Source organism: Camelus dromedarius, chromosome 14, assembly GCF_036321535.1.
Source record: "Camelus dromedarius isolate mCamDro1 chromosome 14, mCamDro1.pat, whole genome shotgun sequence".
Lineage (NCBI taxonomy): Eukaryota > Metazoa > Chordata > Mammalia > Artiodactyla > Camelidae > Camelus > Camelus dromedarius.
Window position 1 is genome coordinate 60,395,338 of NC_087449.1, and position 19,729 is coordinate 60,415,066.

General features: G+C 55.8%; 2 protein-coding genes across 6 annotated transcripts in view; one reads left to right on the top strand and one right to left on the bottom strand.

Moving 5' to 3' along the window:
• ZBTB17 (zinc finger and BTB domain containing 17) overlaps window positions 1–15,142 on the top strand; it is a 29,543-nt gene extending 14,401 nt beyond the window's left edge. For 2 of the 3 annotated variants that reach the window (XM_064494031.1, XM_064494030.1), the window contains 14 exons: window positions 8,794–9,000; window positions 9,889–10,077; window positions 10,697–10,837; window positions 11,165–11,290; window positions 11,900–12,138; window positions 12,234–12,376; window positions 12,457–12,757; window positions 13,097–13,184; window positions 13,273–13,389; window positions 13,481–13,601; window positions 13,811–13,941; window positions 14,264–14,473; window positions 14,591–14,680; window positions 14,759–15,142. In XM_064494031.1, the coding sequence (XP_064350101.1) occupies window positions 8,796–9,000; window positions 9,889–10,077; window positions 10,697–10,837; window positions 11,165–11,290; window positions 11,900–12,138; window positions 12,234–12,376; window positions 12,457–12,757; window positions 13,097–13,184; window positions 13,273–13,389; window positions 13,481–13,601; window positions 13,811–13,941; window positions 14,264–14,473; window positions 14,591–14,680; window positions 14,759–15,042 (2,385 nt within the window). In that variant the 5' untranslated portion in view covers window positions 8,794–8,795 and the 3' untranslated portion in view covers window positions 15,043–15,142. The remainder of the gene's footprint in view (window positions 1–8,793; window positions 9,001–9,888; window positions 10,078–10,696; window positions 10,838–11,164; window positions 11,291–11,899; window positions 12,139–12,233; window positions 12,377–12,456; window positions 12,758–13,096; window positions 13,185–13,272; window positions 13,390–13,480; window positions 13,602–13,810; window positions 13,942–14,263; window positions 14,474–14,590; window positions 14,681–14,758) is intronic. The other variant, XM_064494032.1, reaches the window with a different exon arrangement.
• A 1,400-nt stretch (window positions 15,143–16,542) lies between these two features.
• SPEN (spen family transcriptional repressor) overlaps window positions 16,543–19,729 on the bottom strand; it is a 76,270-nt gene continuing 73,083 nt past the window's right edge. For all 3 annotated transcript variants that reach the window (XM_064494029.1, XM_011000887.3, XM_031464135.2), the window contains 4 exons: window positions 19,117–19,626; window positions 18,760–18,954; window positions 18,299–18,457; window positions 16,543–17,761 (listed from right to left, as the gene is read on the bottom strand). In XM_064494029.1, coding sequence (XP_064350099.1) covers window positions 17,630–17,761; window positions 18,299–18,457; window positions 18,760–18,954; window positions 19,117–19,626 — 996 coding nt within the window. In that variant the 3' untranslated portion in view covers window positions 16,543–17,629. The remainder of the gene's footprint in view (window positions 17,762–18,298; window positions 18,458–18,759; window positions 18,955–19,116; window positions 19,627–19,729) is intronic.

Consider the following 19,729-nt stretch of genomic DNA (forward strand, 5'->3'; position numbering starts at 1 on the left):
GCCTTGACCAGCTGCCTTGTCCGAGGGGAGCCAAGCAATTCACTGGAAAGGGAGTTCACTGGAAAGGGAGTTCACTGGAAAGGGAGTTCACTGGAAAGGGATAACTTGGTTGGTTTTGTTTTAACTAATTCATTTTTTCCTTTTTATTTAACTGTGTATCAGTCACAGACTTGTGTTAGAGAAGTGATACCGAATTCTCCTTTTGCCAGTATTATGCAGTACTTCCTGTTACTTGTCTTCTTCAGTCCTCCCAATCATTGTGTATATGGCGGTTCTCCGATTTAATGGCTGGTAAATCTAGAACTCAGAAAAGCTTGCCTGAGGCCCCCCTGGTAAGATTATAGCCAGGATTCAAATGCACATCCTTTGATTCTGAGTCCATTGGTCTTGTCTCTTCTTTATCCAGCGTTCACTCCCGTGGAGATCCCATTCCATCTGGTAGCTTTATTGCCAGTAGACTGTAGGCATCGCAGCTGTAATTGGTAAAAACATAAGTCTTGCTTCCCCCCCACTAAACCTTTGCCCCTACTGTCATTTCTCACCTCAGTAAATGGCACCGCCCCTCTGCTGGTTTCTCAGGCTAAAAATTTTGATGTCATTCTTGACTCCTTTCTTTTCTCAAAAGCCACATCTACTTAATCAGCCATTATGTTGGCTCTACCAAAACTTGTCCCTAATCTGACTACTCACCCTTCTTGCAGTCACCTTGGTGGAGGCCACCTCCATCTCTTGCTTCTCTCCTATGTCCACTCTTGCCCCCTTGCAGTCACCCTTCTGTTCTCCACCCTCCTCAGGCAGGCATCCCAGCATTCTTAGAAGACACTTCAAAGCCTGACTTTCCTGTGAGACCCTGAGTGATCTCAGCCTCTGCAGCTGCTGACTTCAGCCCTCCTCATCCTCCCACTTGCTTCCTCCTTTTCAGGCTTGCCAGCCCCTTTGCGAAGGTCACGGCTGTGTCAGGGCCTTTGCATTTGCTCTTCCTTGTGTCTGGCACGGCCCCAGGGTTATGGTGGCATGGCTCGCTCTTACACTTCATTTGCTTACATGCTGCCTCCTCAGAGAGGTCCTCCTTGACCCTTTTCTTAGGTACTAAATAGCCTCTCTGTCTCCTTGGCTTGCTTTGGTTTTCTTCACAGCACTGAGTATGTGACATTCTGTATTATATTGATTAATTACCTGTCTTCCCCACCAGGCTCAAAGCTCTAATTCAGTACCTAAGAGAGCACAGTATAGGCACTCAGTAAACGTTTGTGATATTTTTTAGTCTTTGTTTGTGTCCGTTTCCTAATTTGTGGACTGAGGACCCCTAGAGGGGAGAGCAGTAAGTGTAAGTAGTCGTGCAGCTGTGGCACCACAGATCTGTCTGTGTGTTAGGGGAGATCATTCACGTACATAGAATTAGATGCTGTTGTGATTAATAGAATAGAAATTCCTTTCTCATGGTTTTTGGGTCTTATTTTCTCAGTTAACAAGTACCAAAAGAGTACAATGCTCATTTCAGAATATTTTGACCTTGGTTAGTCATATTCAACAAGGCCAGGAGTCTGCTCGATACCGGGCCTGTTCCACAACTTGATCTGAGAGCAAGGTCCTTGGGTAGGTGCTAGAAGCAGTTGTAAGAAGTAGCCCCACCCGGCAGTGAGTTTATTAACCTTGTAGGGGAGGCAGCCTACCGGTGTGATGTCAGACTGTGTCCATGTGCCACCACTTCTCAGACAGTATTGGGCGGAGGGGAGCAGGGTGGGTGTTGGGAGAACGATCAGACCCCATGCAAAGGCCCACACGTTCTGATTTTGTCTTTTTGGTGGCAAGGCCTTTAATTTACCCCGTGTCAAGTTTCAAGAGTCCCCAGAGCAAGTAATGGACTCTAAACTGGCGCAGGTGCTGGGCTACAGGTTCGGGGCCAGCCAGCCTTCCCTCGCAGCCACATTCCTAGAGCAGTGGGGTCCACTGGGGTCAGGGAAAGGGATGCCCACTCCTGGTTAAATCTTAGAGATAGTGGGCATTGTATGGTTTGAAACACAAAGTCAGTGTCACAATTTAATTTTATATTTAGATATTATTTTTAGATTAAAAAATCAATATTTTTTATAATACAAATTTCAGCAAAGAAAATGCTGCTGAATCTTGGCAGGGAGGATTTTGTAGAAGGTAGCAGTGATTTTCAGGGTGAAGGCCACTGTTCAGGAGAAGATGAAGTATCAGCATTTGGGGCTGTTGGGAAGGGCTGAGTCAGGTTTGTATGTTTATTTAAAGGGGAAACTTTTTTTAAAAGTTGGAGAAACACAAGCTTACTGTAACAACTGTGTTTGCTGGGTAAGGAGGAAGGTGCCAGAAGGGCTGGTTTTGTTGATATTTGCCTCTCTGCCACGTTGCCCTGAAAAGGCACCGGTTGTCACACCAGTTGGGTTGGTGGGGTGGGGCAGGTAGGTTTCATGTTTGCAGGGCTGGTCTGCTGTGAACTTCTATCTCCTTGGCCTGAGTTTGTATAAGTCAAGTTATATACAGGCGCCACCAGTATTTCTAGAAAATGAGAAATGCTGAGCAACTGGAAGCCAAATGGTGATCCCTTTCACCTGCTCTCAGGTGCCTCAGGCCCCCTGGATGGCTGTGTCGTGTCCAGGCCCACAGCTGGCACGGCTCGTTCTTGGAGTCAGGGACTGTTGTTTGTCCAGATCATCGTCTCCTGGTGGTTGGCCAGTTGTTTCCTGCCTTCATTTCTTCCCTCTGTGTGGCAGTTTGGAAACCCTGTGGTCAGTTTAGTGCTTGCTAATAACCTGGGTAATATTTCACATTTGACGGGTGCCCATTTACCTCTGAGATGGAACCGTGCTCTGTGGACCCACTCAGAGCTCTGGGCAGGCACTCCAGCCTTCAGCCGGGAGCACCCTTGGGCTTTACAGAGAAGTTGTTAAATATAAAGTGCTTCCCCAACAGAAAATCGCTGTGAGTGATTCTTGCCCAGTGCCCCTCTCTCTCTTAATGTTAAGTGGGCTCTGGGATTTTTTCACATTGCATGCAGAAGGAATAATAGGTTATGATTATGATGTCTAAAGAAGATTCAAGTCACCAAATAGTTGTTGAGCCCACCTGAGGTGCCCAGCATAAAAGGATATGTGGAAACCATCTGATGTGGTCTTTGGCCTAAAAATAAAATATAGTTGCATTGCTGCTTCCGGGTAGCAGTCGTTTGCTGCGTGCTCACTGTGTGCCAGGCGCCGGGTGGGCCCTTTGCTCACATCACCTAACCTAATCCTGTAGCAGACATGGGAAGTGGTCCCACTGGCCCCATTTGCTGGAGGCCAGATGCTGGTGTGGTAGGGGCAGGACCTGGATTTGGGCCTTACCTGACTTGACCCCAGAGCTTTTGCTGCCTCCGCGGTGCTGAACTGCCTCTCCAATCCCTACGTCTTGGAGGCAGCAGCGTGGAACTTGGTGCCTGGCATAGCCACATTCTTCGTTTTTAGGCGATCGGGCTGTGCCACACCTGGCACTGTGCTGCTTGGCATGTTGAAGACACTCCGTGAATGCCATTTTGTTGTTACCTGGGAGATCTGGGATTCAGGTTTTGCTGAATTGAGCAGAGTGGATTTCACAACCCAAGGAGAACCCTTTCTCACGTCGGCAGTCTGCTTGCGGGTGTTTGGGAACTGAAGGGTTGGTGAGATGGATTGTGTTTTCTGCGGCAGCTGCCCTGAGTCCCACTCCCGTCAGCCTCTGTGGCTCTTGCAGCTCCTCAGGACAGCCCTGGCACGGGTGGCCGGGAGCATGGCTGGAAACGACCCCATCTCTGTGTGGACTGAGTGTGGCACCGGTACCTCAGGTTTTCCTAACAAAATCCTATTACAAGTTTTGTTAAATTTTGAAAAATGTTCCCATACAAAAGTACATGCAATGTGCATGTTTAGTTTATACAAAAATCTCTGTGTAAAGAAATAGAGCACTCCCAGCAGTATCTCACAAAATCCCTGATTTCTCTTCCTCCCATCCAGAGAGAGCCATTATCCTGAAATTTTCTTATTAGTCATTCCCTTTTCTTTACAGCTTTACCATCTGTATCAGTTATCTCTTGCTGTAAGCAAACCACCTCAAAACTTAGTGGCTTTATGCATCAGCAGTTTATTATTTCTCCCCATTTTGTGGGTTGACTGGGCAGTTGTTTTGTTCCACAAGGTGTTGGGGTCATTTATGTGACAGCATTCAGCCAGTGGCTGGGCTGGAATCTTGGTGCCATCAGCTGGGGATCTCAGCTCTTCTTCATGTGGCCTGTGCACATCGTGTCTCCTCCGTGGCCCCTCATGTGTCCTCTCTCCCCAACAGGAGCATCTGGACATCCCTGCAGTGGGGTGGCTGGGGTCAGGAGAGCAAAGGAGGATCTTCCAGGCCTCTTAAGGGCCAGGCCTGGAACTGGCAGAATCACTGCATCCTGTTGGTTAGTCATCACCGGGCTGCCCAGATTCAGTTGGAGTCTCATGGCAGGTGTGGTTGGATGGGAGGGATTGTTGGCAGCCATCCTCAGAGTCTGTGCCCACACCATCCATGTCCGTATTGCCTGTTTGGAACCATCCTGAGGGCTTCCCCAGGTCCCTCACGTTTCCATTCCCAAATGAATTCCTTGTGTAGCTGGCCAGAGCTCATGTACAGCCAGGCTGCCAGTCCTCAGGAGAGCACCCCAGCTCTGACACCCGACGTCTACCTCTTTAATCAGGGATCCACTGAGCAGACGGTGGCGTCAGGGGAGGTGTCCCGTTGCAGTCAGGGGTTGGTCGGAAGGCCAGGCCAGGCTCTGCACAAGCGAGTGCCTGACGTGAGGGCTTTGGGCTCTGTGGGCTGTGCCGTCCTGTTCTGTTTGCGTTTTCTGTCATGCTCAGTCTTCAGGGTCTTTCCTAGAAGTAGTTTTAACTAAAGCTCACGTGCAGTGCCCTTGGAGCAAGATGAAGTAAGGAGGAAGGGACCCCGCACTTGTGCTTAGTGAAGGGCGCACACGCCAAGGGCAGGCCTGCGGAGCCGCACGTGACATCGGTGTTGGTAACGGAAAGTGACTGGCTGCTGATCTTGTTACCGTGTGTCACGTCTCCTGAGACAGGGCTCCCTCCTTGTGCGCACTCAGGAGAGGCAGCTCCCACCTCGCTGCTGCCCGTGGCACCCCCGTGTCCCTCTGTGTGGCGCAGGCAGGTGCATCCTCCACCACCTGCTCACCTCCTTCCTAGTCCCGTCTAAGTTGGCTAGATCCTGGTGGGGTCCTTTCACTGTAGAGTATAGAAGCGGAGACAGGAGACAGTCGGAGGACTGCACGCTCGCTCTAGAGCAGTTCACCCAGTTTGGAGGTGGGGCACTGCCTGGTTCTAGCTCAGCCCCTCTGAGGGGGAGGGCCAAGCCAGCTGGCCCCTCACCTGCTCACCACGTCGCCTTGGGGAGAGAGGGGCTGTTGGAGCCTTTCAGCAGGCAGCCAGCTGGTGGAGGCACGTGGGTGAGGCTGGGAGACAGGCTGGGGGCTCTGGGCTCCACCTATTCCTGGGGTGCGTGGTTATAGAAGCCACTGGGCTGTTGACAAATGATGCCATTTAGCACTTGGCAGGCATACCCCTCAAGGGGCCGGTTACAAGATGGGGCTCCTGAACATACATTTGAAGTGCTGCTTCTCTGTTTGTGGGGACAGCCTTCTTGTTTCCTTTTTCTTTCCTTCCTTCCTTCCTCTCCCTCCTTTCCCTGCTTCTTCCTTCCCTTTTATCCTCTCCTGTTCTCTCTGTCACTTTTCTTTCTTTGATTTTGTCAGATCAGCTGCTCTTTTAGGACTGTTTCTCTATTGGAACAGCTTCAGAGGCTGCCTCAGAGGAATTCCAGAAGCCTCTTGTGTGCTCCCGACACCCACATTTGGGGAGGAGCCCGCTTCTGGGTGGGCACCTGGCATCAGAAAACCGTGGTTGGCTTTGGGGGGAAAACATTATTCGTGGCACACAGCTGCTCCCCTGTGTGTGTGGGGTGGGGACTGCAGGTACTGGGCCACCATCCACCCTCTCCCAGGGACCTTTACCGGCCTTCCCCTGAGGCCTCTAGCAATGGGCACGCCCCCGCCTCCCATGTGTCCAGCCCCAGGAGTCCTGGGCTTTGCTGCCCTTTCCCTGGGAACTCCGGGGTACGTGACGGTGTGAGGGCTTGGTCCCAGGCCAGGCCAATAATCACCTGACCTTTGAGCTGGCAGGTCCCTTCCACCCTGTTGGCCAGGAGTCTTTCTCACGTTTATCTTCCCAGCAAGTCAGATTGCTTTCCGGCTGGAGGCTTCAGCTTTCAGCAGGCTCCAGCCCAGGGGCCTGGGAACAACTCTCCACCTCGGGGGGTGGGGTTGGGGTGCTGTTCAGCCAAAATGCTCCCGAGTTGTTTCTGAGCCTGGGAGATACTTCCTCCCAGCCCACTTTTTGGGTTGGCTCCTGGCGAAAGTTGGGGAGCCAGAAGGGATTATTCTGCAGCTGACTGAGGAGGCCCCACAGGCCCTGGTTGTCCCTCCCTTTCCAGGCTTGGGAAATATTTCACCTGGGGCTCCTGAGGACAAAGGGGTGGCCTGGTGATTGGGACTTGGGGGCTACCTGCACACACTGCACACACCTGTCGCTCACGTGGCTTTTTCCACGGCAGAGAGAAGAAGCTCTGAGGTTGGTTTGGTCCAGGCCTCTCCTTGCCACGTGACTTTGGTTCCATTTACCCTTTGCCTGGTGTGTACATCCTTAGGTCCCAGGCCCGAGTGCCCTGGCCTGGGTGTTTAACCCATGGGCTGGACACTGGTTCTCTTCTATGTCCTCAAAAAATTTCTCTGTTGTAGCTCTGACCTGATCAGGAACAGAGCATCCAGACCTCTTCCCTGCATCCCTTTAGGTCATGAATGGGACCTTGCTTTTTCCAGGGATTAAAGACCTAGAGAAGCATGCCTTTGTGGGCTGTCCCACGTCAGCAGCAGCCTCTGCTCCGGTGGCTCTGTGCTATGCCGGCTGGTTTGGCGCCGAGCGGGCTGTTCAGATGCAGAGGGCGCGGCCGCCTCGTGCCTGACCTCTTGCCACCAGGACAGGCTCTGGCTCTTCCCTGCTTACACCGAAGAGCTTGAGCCGTAGGCACTTGTGATCCAAGAGCTCCAAGGAGCCGTGCCTCTAGGGGAGCTTGTGCGTGGAGCCTGGGGCCAGAGGACAGTCCAGGGGATGTTGGAGGGAGGAAAAGGGTATTTTGAGTCTCCAGCAGCAGCAGCTCTGAACTTCTGATTCAAGGGCTGACACCCCGAGACACACAGGGTGTTGCCACTGCCTGCCACCCCCTTATTTGAGCCCACTCACCTACCTGGTGACTTCGCCGAGTACCCTGACTTTTTAAAAAGTTTCCAGACACCACGGGGTGGGTGGGCTTTGTGTCCTTCAAAGTTGATCAGTGCTGGCTGAGCCATGTGCATGTGTGCAGGGACGTGGCTTTCATTGTGTCTCATCACAGCCAGACAGCCGTATGTGGTCACCGTGGCTCCAGAACAGCAGCTCAGTGACTCATCCCCAAGAGGCCTACGTAACGGGAACAGCTGGAGCCAGTGAGCGGCTGCTGAAACCTGGAGGCTGAGAGCCCCCAAGTGTCACTCTTTCCCAGAAACTGCCTGGGGCAGCTCTGAGCAGACCCAGGCCTCAGAGGAGAGGTTCTGGAAGAGCTGAAAGAGAAACCACTGCCACTTAGCAGACTCCGAGGCAGGGCATGACGGCTCAGCCCTGTTGGATCTGTGTAATGTGGGCCCAGGAGTGGGCGTTGGTGTTTATTTGGAAATTGCTTCTTACCCGAAAGGAGAACCTGTGACTTTTCCCTGGAAAATGCCGATCTTGAAACTGCCTCTGGTGTGGCGCTGAGGGGAAGTGGGGAGCTGTGTTCAGTGCGTGTTAAGTCGTGGCCCGTGCAGTTCATGGTTACTTGGCACCAGGACATGGAGTTTTTGTGAGCATTTTCACCTGAGGTGACTTCCTGGACTTCCTGGACTTCCAGGCAGTGAGTGAGGACTTTGACAGAGAAACTGCAGCCAGGCCAGCAGCTCTTGGGATCAGGGTCAGAGTTCATCTTTTCTCCAGGGACAGCTTGGAGAGATTTCTGGAGGGAGAGGACCACCAACTTTATGTAGTTCCCCCAGCCCATGAATCAGAGGGGGGAGGGGAGGGGGAAAAATCAGTTCCACCCCCTCCCCTGGGCCAGGCTTCACCGAGGACAAAGGAACTTTGCACAGAGCCCTGTGGGTGTAGCTGGAGAGGAGGCAGTTCCTGAAATGCTGGATGATGGAGCATCTGCCTTCCCAAGCGCGCATTTCACCTGTGCATGCCACACTGAGAAAAGTAAGAACAAAATAGAAAGGTTTTCATAAAGCCAAATGTATCCAATCAAAAGATCCGTCCTTTATTCTAAGATTATGTTATGCATTCTTTTTGTAAACAATGTTTCACTGTGTCTTTTTTAAAAAAAGTGCTGACAGTAATCAGTGTTTTGTGTTTGCTTGTTTTTTGACTTTTTAATGTTGTTACCTGGCAAAACACAAAGGTGGCTGTTTTATATTGGTCCCTCCACGCTTTTTGATTTTGGGAACTTTCCTGGCCAGTTAGCCAGGAATCTAGGATCCCCTGATCGGTCCAGGCTTGCAGAGGCACCTGGAGTATCTGCCTTTTGTGGACTTGTTTTCGCCACTCCTCCCCACCCGCCGCGTTCCTCATCTGGGAGTGCTGGGATTGCGCGGAGCCTGGCTGGCGTCCTCCCTCTGTGCTAACATGAAGGCCCTTTGGCTTTCCCCAGCCATGGATTTTCCCCAGCACAGCCAGCACGTCTTGGAGCAGCTGAACCAGCAGCGTCAACTGGGGCTTTTGTGTGACTGCACCTTTGTGGTGGACGGTGTTGATTTTAAGGCTCATAAAGCAGTGCTGGCGGCCTGCAGCGAGTACTTCAAGATGCTCTTCGTGGACCAGAAGGATGTGGTACACCTGGACATCAGTAACGCAGCAGGTACCCCGCTGGGTCCAGGGCTGAGCTTGCGGAGGGCTGGACACAGGCTGGCCTGTGGTGTGGAAGGCCCTCCTTACACAGCCCCTGCCCTCCTGTGAGCAGCACCTTCAAGGGGTGCAACAGGCCTCCCACACAGGACTCAGGCCACGAGTGCACGAGTACGAAGCTCCTACCACGTGTGGGGCCCTATTTTGACTGGGAGCAGGGTTGTAAGGTGAGAGCTGGCAGGAAAGGCTCACAATAAGCTCCAGGCTGGACTCAAGACAGGACAAGCTCATCAGGAGGGACAGAGAGCGGGTGAGCTCTGAGACCCCAGTCCCTTTCCATTGCTGAGTCAGCCCTGATCCCCAACCCCAGTGCTAACCTTGATGGGGATGGCAAAGGGTTACGGTCAGGAGGAGTGTCAGGAAGGTCTTGGGACTGAGGAAGGAACTAACTGGTCTTTGATTTGGGTTCCTAACCCAGAATGGTGTAATATGCCACCAGACATTAGGGTAAGATGTTGTTCCCCCATTTTACAGATGTGGAAACTGAGACCCAGAGAGGTCAGGTGACTGGCCTAGAGTTTCAGATAGAGTTTGTGGCAGAGCCCCGATGAAAGCCAGTGGTGACACTCTGGTTGGAGTGTCGTCTGGTGGTGAAGTGTATTGGCTGGGTATAGAGCATATAGAGGGGCTGTTCACACCCTCTGCCCTCTGTTGGTGGACTTCTTTTTGCCTGCGCTGAGAATCCCCAGGTTGCCCACCTCCACCAGCATGGGAGATGGGGAGGTGGTGGCCTGCCGCTCTGCTTTTCATAAATCCCTGGATCCTGCCACCAAGCGGCTGGACGGGCTCTTGGTGCCAGGCCTTGAGGTGGGTCCATGATGGCTGTCTGTGTCCTTGGCAGGCCTAGGGCAGGTGCTGGAGTTTATGTACACGGCCAAGCTGAGCCTGAGCTCTGAGAACGTGGATGATGTGCTGGCCGTGGCCAGTTTCCTGCAGATGCAAGACATCATCACAGCCTGCCAGGCCCTCAAGTCACTGGCTGAGCCCACCGCCAGCCCTGGGGAGAATGTGGAGGCCTCGGCCATGGAAGGTAAGGTCCTTGGCAGGCTGTTCCTGAGCAGGTGGCTTTTGATGGAAGCTCTGCCCCTTTCTCTCTGTGTGGCCATTGTCCTCATCTGGCCTCATGTGTGTTGTGGGGAGCTTGTGAGGAGGAGCTGCAGCAAAGTCTAAGAAGGCCTCTCAGAGGGGCGTTTCTTCCTCCCCTGCCCCACCTTTCACCAGCTCCCTTGTGCTCTGCTGCCCAAGGGCACCAGGCAGGCAGCCTGGTTCACGGCCTTTGCATAGGGCTTCACTCCTCTGGCAGCTCTCCTCTCCTGCAGCCTTCCTCCCCGCTCCCCTTACTGCCTCAGGAAAGCCCTGATGCCCGGGTGGGCCAGGTTCCTGGTGGCACTTGCAGAGACCTGTGCTCTTCTCCTCGTAAGAACCCATCTCTGATCAGAGGTCTGTCCCCCAGAACAGTCTGCAAGCCCCACGGGAGCAGCAGCCACAACTGTTGTACCCACGGCCCAGCCGGCAGCCTGGTGCGCAGTAGATGCCTGTGAATAATCTGTGGAAGGAGCAAACTGGCACACCCCAGGGAGGGTCCACTCACCCCTCCAACTGGTGGGCATTTGATGGGAAATGGCAGGTCTATCCTGTTCCATCTCCAGGTGGGGGCAAGAGAGCCAAAGAGGAGAAGGCTGCTGCCACCACGCTGAGCGATCCAGACCTGGCCAGAAGCAGTCCACCCATGGGCCTAGGCAGGGAGCTCAAGGAGGAGCGAGGTGGCCAGGCCGAGAGCACGGCCAGCGGTGAGTTGTGACCCAGCCGGCTGTCCATCATGTGCCAGCAGCGTGGGCCCCAGCTCAATGCAGGGCTTCCTCAGGAGGCTCCTGGGGGAGGGAGGTGGGGAGGCACAGGCAACTGCACCCCTTGAGCTTAGGTTACCCAGAACAACCTCTTGTTCTGAGGTGTCTGTCCAGCCAGAGCAGAGGCACAAGCCACCTGAGCTCGGCTGTGCTCTTCCCACGCCCGGGCCACAGCCACTTCCAGGGGCCTGGTCCCAGAGAGGAGAGCCTTCTGGCCCCTGGACAAAGGGTTCCAATCCAGCCTTAGATGCCCCTACACCCCCACCCCAGGTGCAGAGCAGACGGAGAAGGCCGATGCCCCCCGGGAGCCGCTGCCTGTGGAGCTCAAGCCTGACCCCACGAGTGGCATGGCTGCTGCTGAGGCCGAGGCCGCCTTGTCAGAGAGCTCAGAGCAAGGTACTTCCACCCACCCAGCCCCCAAGGTGCCCTCTCTTATATTGCCTCAGCTCATCCCACCAGCAGTCACCCTTTCCCTTCAGCTTTTGGGCGAACATCATCTTTTCTCATTCTTGAATTTTGACATCAGTGTCTTGCTTGTGCACCCTGGCTACGCTTCCTGTTAGCACAGAAGTGTCGCTGTCACAACATTGGTCTGCTGCTTCTTCCTGGGCTGCGCACCAAGGGGGAGCATTGCAGCCCATGGCGCCTCCCACCCTCCGTGCACTTTGGCTGACAGCACCCTTCCTACCCAGTTGCCAGCGTGGGGCTCCAGGTGGATTGAGGCTCACCTGCATCCTCAGGCAGCAAATGTTCCCACCAGCGGTCTGCCCTGTGCTTCCTCAGTCAGTGCTGGGGACTGATTTTCTGTGGCTCCTGGACATGGCCGGGCCCTCCGAGACGCCCACGCAGAGAGAGGGGTGTGTGCAGTGATGAGCCGGCCCCAGGCCTCATGTGGCCAGTTGCCAGGTGGCTTTTCTGGCATTTGCCTGGCTATAAGGTCATGCCCCTCGGGGGGGGCCCCTCGCGCCCTCCCCAGCACCTCAGTGCCTGCCCTTCTCATGGCAGAAATGGAAGTGGAGCCAGCCAGGAAGGGAGAAGAGCAAGAGGAGGAGGGCGCCGTGCCCGTGGTCGGCAAGGAACAGAGCCGGCGACTGGAGAAGGGCGAGGCCCCGGAGGAGAGCGAGGAGTCGGCCAGCACGGACTCGGGCCAGGAGCTGGGCGCCGAGGCCCGGGGCCTGCGCTCGGGCACCTACGGCGACCGCACGGAGTCCAAGGCCTACGGCTCCGTCATCCACAAGTGCGAGGTGCGCCGCCGCCCGTGGTGCCGGCCCCGCCCCGGCCCCCCCGCCTCCCCTTCCCGCCTCCCCGCCTGACACCCTGCTTCCCGCTGCGCCCGCAGGACTGTGGGAAGGAGTTCACGCACACCGGGAACTTCAAGCGGCACATCCGCATCCACACGGGCGAGAAGCCCTTCTCGTGCCGGGAGTGCAGCAAGGCCTTCTCCGACCCGGCCGCGTGCAAGGCCCACGAGAAGACCCACAGGTAGGCCCTGCGGCCCCTCGGCCCCGCCCGCGCTCCCCGGACCCCGCGAGCCTCCTCTCCCTGCGCCTTCTGCCCACCAGCCCGCTGAAGCCCTACGGCTGCGAGGAGTGCGGCAAGAGCTACCGGCTCATCAGCCTGCTGAACCTGCACAAGAAGCGGCACTCGGGCGAGGCGCGCTACCGCTGCGAGGACTGCGGCAAGCTCTTCACCACGTCGGGCAACCTCAAGCGGCACCAGCTGGTGCACAGCGGCGAGAAGCCCTACCAGTGCGACTACTGCGGCCGCTCCTTCTCCGACCCCACGTCCAAGATGCGCCACCTGGAGACTCACGACACTGACAAGGAGCACAAGTGCCCACACTGCGACAAGAAGTTTAACCAGGTGGGGGCGCCCGGGCCCAGGCCCCTGTGCCCTGGTGGCTTCCAACCCGGGGGCCGGGGGCACAGGGGAGAGACAGGCCCAGTGGGGGAGTCGGTGGTGTTGGCTGAGTAGAAAATGACACTCCTTGGGGTAGAAATCTTGATCACTCTGCTGGGGATGCTGGGAAGGAAGGTTAACTCAGATGAGGGGGTTCCCTTTCCACTGGCCTGGAGGAGATGGAGCCCCTGTGGGCTCCGGGAGGACCAGAATCCATTGTTCACTGGCGGGAGGGGCTGCCCTGGCGTCCTGAGGCCAAGTTCGGGGGGGTAGTAGCCCTTCTGACCCCCTGCCTGGGCACAGGTGGGGAATCTGAAGGCCCACCTGAAGATCCACATCGCAGACGGGCCCCTCAAGTGCCGGGAGTGTGGGAAGCAGTTCACCACCTCAGGTAGGGCCCGGCTGCCCGGCCGCCCTCACGCACCCCTCCCACCCCGCCTTGGCGCTGTGTGCCAGGCCCTCCCTCGGTCTTGCCACAGGGAACCTGAAGCGGCACCTTCGGATCCACAGTGGGGAGAAGCCCTACGTGTGCGTCCACTGCCAGCGGCAGTTTGCTGACCCTGGCGCTCTGCAGCGGCACGTCCGCATCCACACGGGTGGGTGAGCCAGCCTGGCGGTGCCTGGGGCCAGCGAGGGGCACATAGGAGGAAGGGAGGTGCCGACAGTGGTCCTCGTCCCTGTCCCCAGGTGAGAAGCCATGCCAGTGCGTGATGTGCGGCAAGGCCTTCACGCAGGCCAGCTCCCTCATCGCCCACGTGCGCCAGCACACCGGAGAGAAGCCGTACGTCTGCGAGCGCTGCGGCAAGAGGTCCTGCCCCTCCATCCCTTACCCCGGGCGCGGCGGGGTCCCTGCCCTCTGCTGGTGGAGGGGTCAGAGAACAAGCAGAGGGCTCGGCTGGAGCCAGGCCCACTGCTGCCTGAGTCCAGGCGCAGGTCCCGGGGGTCCTCTCCAATCTAGACTCTGTGGCGGGAGTCCTGGGCAGTTTGGTGCAAGCCCCCCACTCTGCGGCCCTGCAGATTTGTCCAGTCCAGTCAGCTGGCCAATCACATCCGCCACCATGACAACATCCGCCCCCACAAGTGCAGCGTGTGCAGCAAGGCCTTCGTGAATGTGGGGGACCTGTCCAAGCACATCATCATCCACACTGGTGAGCATGTGCCACCCGCCTCTGTCCCAAGCCCTGACTCTGGGGCGGGTGGTGGGGCGGGAGGTGCCGCAGACCCCAGGCTGGGTGCCGGCACTTGCTGCAGGCAGCCTTGCGAGTAGTTCAACTCCAGTGAGGGCCCTATTTTCTCAGAGCTTCCAGAAGGCATGGGGGCCGGTGGAGGCTTCTGTGTGGCTCAGGTGGCCACCCCAGAGCACTTCCAGCTGGAAAAAACAGGGCTGCTGGGGAAACTGGAGGCCACTGAGGTCCTCCCCCCCTGCACCTCCCCTCCAATGGCAGGAGAGAACCTTGCCTCCTCCCCCAGGAGAGAAGCCTTACCTGTGTGACAAGTGTGGTCGAGGTTTCAACCGGGTGGACAACCTGCGTTCCCACGTGAAGACCGTGCACCAGGGCAAGGCAGGCATCAAAATCCTGGAGCCAGAGGAGGGCGGTGAGGTCAGCGTGGTCACAGTCGATGACATGGTCACACTGGCCACTGAGGCACTGGCAGCAACAGCCGTCACTCAGCTCACAGGTGCGGGCGTCACTCAGCTCACAGGGCAGCAGGGGTGGTCACAGTAGGGGTTGCTTCTGGGGTGGCAGCAAAGGGGTGGGCAACTCTGGCCTCAGGCCCTGCTGATTCCGCCCACAGTGGTGCCAGTGGGGGCCGCGGTGACCGCGGATGAGACAGAAGTACTTAAAGCCGAGATCAGCAAAGCGGTGAAGCAAGTACAAGAAGAAGGTGAGAGGCTGCCCATGGTGGGAAAGCTGGTTGGCCCAGAGGCCCTTCTTGTCCTGACTGCTGTCCCACCCCCTACAGATCCCAACACCCACATCCTCTATGCCTGTGACTCCTGTGGGGATAAGTTTCTGGATGCAAACAGCCTGGCCCAGCACGTGCGGATCCACACGGCCCAGGCACTGGTCATGTTCCAGACGGATGCGGACTTCTACCAGCAGTATGGGCCAGGCAGCACGTGGCCGGCCGGGCAGGTGCTGCAGGCTGGGGAGCTGGTCTTCCGCCCTCGGGACGGGGCTGACAGCCAGCCTGCCCTGGCAGAGACACCCCCCACAGCCCCTGAATGTCCACCACCTGCTGAGTGAGCAGGCACTCTTTCTCCTGTTTATTTAAGGATGGGTGGTACCCTAGAACTGAGAGGGGTGGCCCCATTCCCTAGAGAGAATAAATTGGATTATTTTCTAATGCTGCCTAGAGCTCCCTGTAGGGGTGGGGTGGGGAGCTGGCAGCTGTGGTTGATGCCACCAAAGGGTTGCGCCACCCAGGGACGAGCCAACAGAGACCTGCTTCTTGGGAAAGGCAGGCTGTCCCTTTGCAGAATGGGACTGGAGCCCCGGGACCTGTCGAAACAAGCTGGCTGCTTTGCCCAAGTTGGGGTGTGGGCAGCACACTTGCACTTAGGTCCAGAGAAACTGCAGCTCCCCAGGCCCCATCCCTTCGTTTGGTTCCCTCTTTGGAGGCTGCTCATCTGCTCAGCCTGAGCATTGGACCTCCCCTTTCCTCCATGGAGCACAGTGACCTTGGCCCCCTCTGCCCAGGAGCCGGGCCCGCAGGGCTTGGCCACAGCTGCACAGGTGGCCGTGCTCTACCTGTACAGAGCTCCACTCGGGTCCGTTCAGCCAGAGCAGCAAGGCAGGCAGAGCACTGGACCCAGCAGGCCATGGGCCTGGTTCTGTTGGGCTTACAGAAGCAGGAGGGCTGTTCTCTCTTCACGGTAGTGCTGGCCCGAAGATCACGGCCAAGCCAGTGTCACCTTTTGGGAACGTTTACTTGCCCTGAATCAGTGGAGTCTCTGAGGGTCTGGAGCGACAGGAATGAGCGGCCAGGAGTTCTGATGGGGAGGTGGGGGACATAGCACTGCTTAAATTAGAAGCAGCAGTTGGGATGGTGGGGCGGCTCAGTCTTACTCCTGTCAGCAGGGAGACGTGAGATGCCATCCCTGCCACTTTTCTGCACGGCTCATCCCAGCAGCTGTAATCCCTCACTCAGAGGTGGTACCATCTTGCACCAAAAGTATAGGTCTGTTTGGAGGAGCCCCAGGGATACTGCAGGTGAGACCACCAACTTTGTGGTCCTTGCGTTCCTGTCCCCCACGTCCAACTCCCCAGCTTGTGGTGGGCCCAGCTGCAGGGGAGGCCTGGCCCTCCCGTCCCATCTTCCTGTCTGGGAGGCAGCTACGAGAACCCCGTCAGGCCAGGCTGTGCCGCTACTACCTGGAGGAGAAAGGGGCAAAAGGCAAGACGCCAAAGCTTGCTTAAGATGTTTCTGTGTTTGGGGTGGGGTGGGTGGTTTTATTCTTCATCCAACTTGGAAGTGCCTTCAACATTACCCAGGAGCCAGATGGGATCTTCAAGCGTCAGATTTACACCACAGCACGGAAAAATGGTTCTAGTTCTGAGATGAAAATCATTTTTGAACCAGATAAAAATGATCCTTGGGGAGGATTAGTGGAAGAAAGGAAATAGGTCCCATAGACAGACTTGATAGGAGGGTAAGAAAGCAAAAATGGGAGGAGAGCTAGCAGTTCCCATAAGCCAAGGGTCCTTGGCCCTCTTGTCCAAGTGACAATCACATTCACACTTGACGTGTTTTGTATTTTTTAATAAAGTTTGTAATCCAATGGACACACAAAACAAAACTGCGCTGAGAAAGTTTCATAAATTAATAAGTGTTAGGAAGTTGGGGGAGAGGTCAAGGTCACAGGAAGAGGGGAAGCCAGTCTTTTTGTACAGTCTTTTTGTGTGTGTGTGACACTTCCAAATTGCAGGGGCGGGGCCCGTGCTGTAACGAAGCACACTTATACAAATGAGTGACAATACAAAGTCTGAGTATGAAAATAAGATTTTTTTCTGAAAACACATTTTTGGCACAGATTAAAAAAAATGTATGTCGGGGAATTTGATTTTTTTAAGTCAGTATTATATATATTTATATATATTATATATTTATATATACACACATCCCAAGTTCTGCATATTCCACCGAGAAAGAGAGTCCTTCCGTTTGCTCTTTTCTGATTGTAAACTGTACATCCTGGGTGATTCTAAGATGATGGAGGCAGGAGAATTAAGAAAGGTGACACATCCAGATGAGCAAGGGGAAGGGTGGGGTGGGGACAAAACAACCCAATGAAATGTTCCTTGACCCCGAGGTTTCAGCAGAAGATCGAAGTCCTGCGTGAGAGTCCACGATGTGTGTTCACATACACCAAGACATCCAGAGCATCACAGCCTGTCTTCACTGTGCAAAAGTCCAAGTCACTAATTTAGTGCAAAGGCAGTTCTGTTTTGTTTCTTAAAAACAAAAAAACAAAAACAAAAACAAAAACAAAATCAAGATCCACTGCCCTGTTCCTTTTCTCCAGAAAGAGGAGAGAGAAACCCAGCCTCAAGGTGTCTGCAAGTCCATCGGTTGGTGATCTGTCCTTGGGCTAAATGTCATGTAAACATACAAGTAGCAGCACCACTGCCCAGAGGGGTCTGTCCAACTGAGCCGGGCGGGCGAGCAGGAGGGTGAGGCTGGGCGTCTGGCAGTGGAGTCTATCCCCGTCGGCAGCTTCTTCCTCCACTTGGCTGGGTTGTCCTGTGGGATTTTTTTCTTTCTCTCTCTCTTTTTTTTTTTTTTTGCTGCAGAGCCTCAGGAAGATACACCAAGTGGTAACCATTCAGTGGCTCACACAGAGGCAATGACAATCATGAGGTGGGGAGAAATGTTGGAGATGCTGGCCAGGAGGTCAGGGGCCAGACGGGACAGGTGACTCTCAGAGAACTCACAGGGCGGGAAGATCTGCAGCACATAGGCAGGCTGGAGAAGGGGACGAGAGACAAAAATGGGACCTCCTGTCTTCACATCACCCACCCCACGACCAGTCTTCCCTTAAACATTTCCAATCAGGGGCCCTGTCTTCACATCACCCACCCCACGACCAGTCTTCCCTTAAACATTTCCAATCAGGAGCCCCAAAGAAAAGCCCAACACAAAGAGCCAGGTTGAGTCAATTTCCCAACCAGCTAACGTCACCAAGACTTTGTCTGCCAGAAGAATCCAGGCATCAGGAGACTAACATGAACTAACCCCTGGGAACCTCTTCTATTTCATTAAGCTAAAGAAGAACCTCTGCTGTCTTGGCTGTCCTTCGACTGTCTCCAGGATGGGCGATGGCAGACCGCCTGCTGTCTCTATCCAGAATGCCCCTTTGTCCACCTCCTCTGGGACACTTTCCTGGACTACTCTAGTTGGCACTTGGCAGCCCACGGCACCAAGTCAGTCAGACCACCTGACCAGCCCAGACCAGCCCCACCTGTGTGTGTGCGGAGGCAGGATACTGGGCACGGGGCTCACCTGATTGGAGCCAGGGTTCGGAACGTTGATGATCCCTGCCGCCTGCTTGGCCTGCAGATACGTGATGAAGGCAGCCTTGAGGGACTCAGTCTGGCTCACGACGTCCTCTTGGTCACGGCCACAGGGCAGAGCCAGCAGCAGACAGTAATCTGTCTCCACCTGGGGCAGAGGCAGCCATCAGTGATCAGTGCCACCTCACAAAACAGCAGCCCAGGAAGAGTCACAAAAGCCCCCACCTCTGAGATGGTGTTCAAGTCCACCCCCGTATCTGCTGAGTGAAAATAAGCCTGGTCTCTGGGTCTAGAAGCACTTCACACCCAGTGGAGACAGAACATTCCCTTTACCATCCAGTCCAAGAATGCCATGACTGCAACCCATGCTGAGCCAGGGAGACAGGCAGTAGGGGCCACCCCTTTCCCTCCCTGGGGGTGGGCAATTGCCCACCTGGGCCCAAGTCTTACCGTCATCCTTCGGGCAACACCTTCCAGCTGTGAGGCCTCCAGCCGCATCCTCTGGGCAATCCTTAGTGGGGGTCCTCCTTCAGAAAGGGGCAGGGACCGATGGGCCAGGACATTGTTGCCAGAGACAAAGTGGAGCTGCACAGCAGCTGTGTCATTCTTGAGGGCAAGGAGGCCCTGCCACACGATCGGGTACTTCTGCTTACAGGGAAACAAACAAAAGTGAGCTCAGGGCTGGAGAAGAGAGCCATGCTGGCCATGGCCCTAGGCAGCAGCCTGCTGGTCTAAGTGGGGATCTTAAAGACACTGAACACAGCACAAAGCTCGGAGGGTGGAAGGGAAGGCCCTGCCCGGGCTTACCTTCAGAAGCTGGACCATGTCCACAGGCCTCTGGGAAGTCAAGTGTGGAGAGGAATCTTGTTTGGGGGCGGGCTGGGCTTCAGCAATTGGCAGAGCAAGTCCTGGAGGGGTGCTGGGGCCTGAGGTTGTCGGGACGAACAACGGCTGCTTTGGGGCAGCCTGAGTGGGGAGAGGTGCCGGGAGGTCAGGCTTCATGGAAACAGACACAGGGGAGGGATAGGAGGTCTGGCTTGTTTCCGCCTGCGCCCTCTGGACCTGAACGTGAGGCTCAGCTGGCCTGTTTGCAGGTACGTTTGGGAGGCGAGGCTGCTCTACTCCCGTCTGGGTCCCCTTCGCCTCCTGGGAGACCGGAGGGATCTTGCCGCTTGCTGGCTGGCCCGGCTGGCCGAGCTGGGAGGGCTGGCAGGGCTGCGTGGGCTGGGCAGGCTGTGCGGGCGGCATGGGCTGGAGAGGCTGTGCGGACTGCGCAGGCTGAGCGGGCTGTAAGGGCTCGCCTTCGGGAGCGGGGCCCTGGGTGTTGGGCGGGAAGAGAGAGGGGCAGAGATTCAGTTATGCACGATACCCTGCCCCTAGTCGGCCAGCCCTGGGCTCCCAGGCAGGTCAGCTGCGGGGC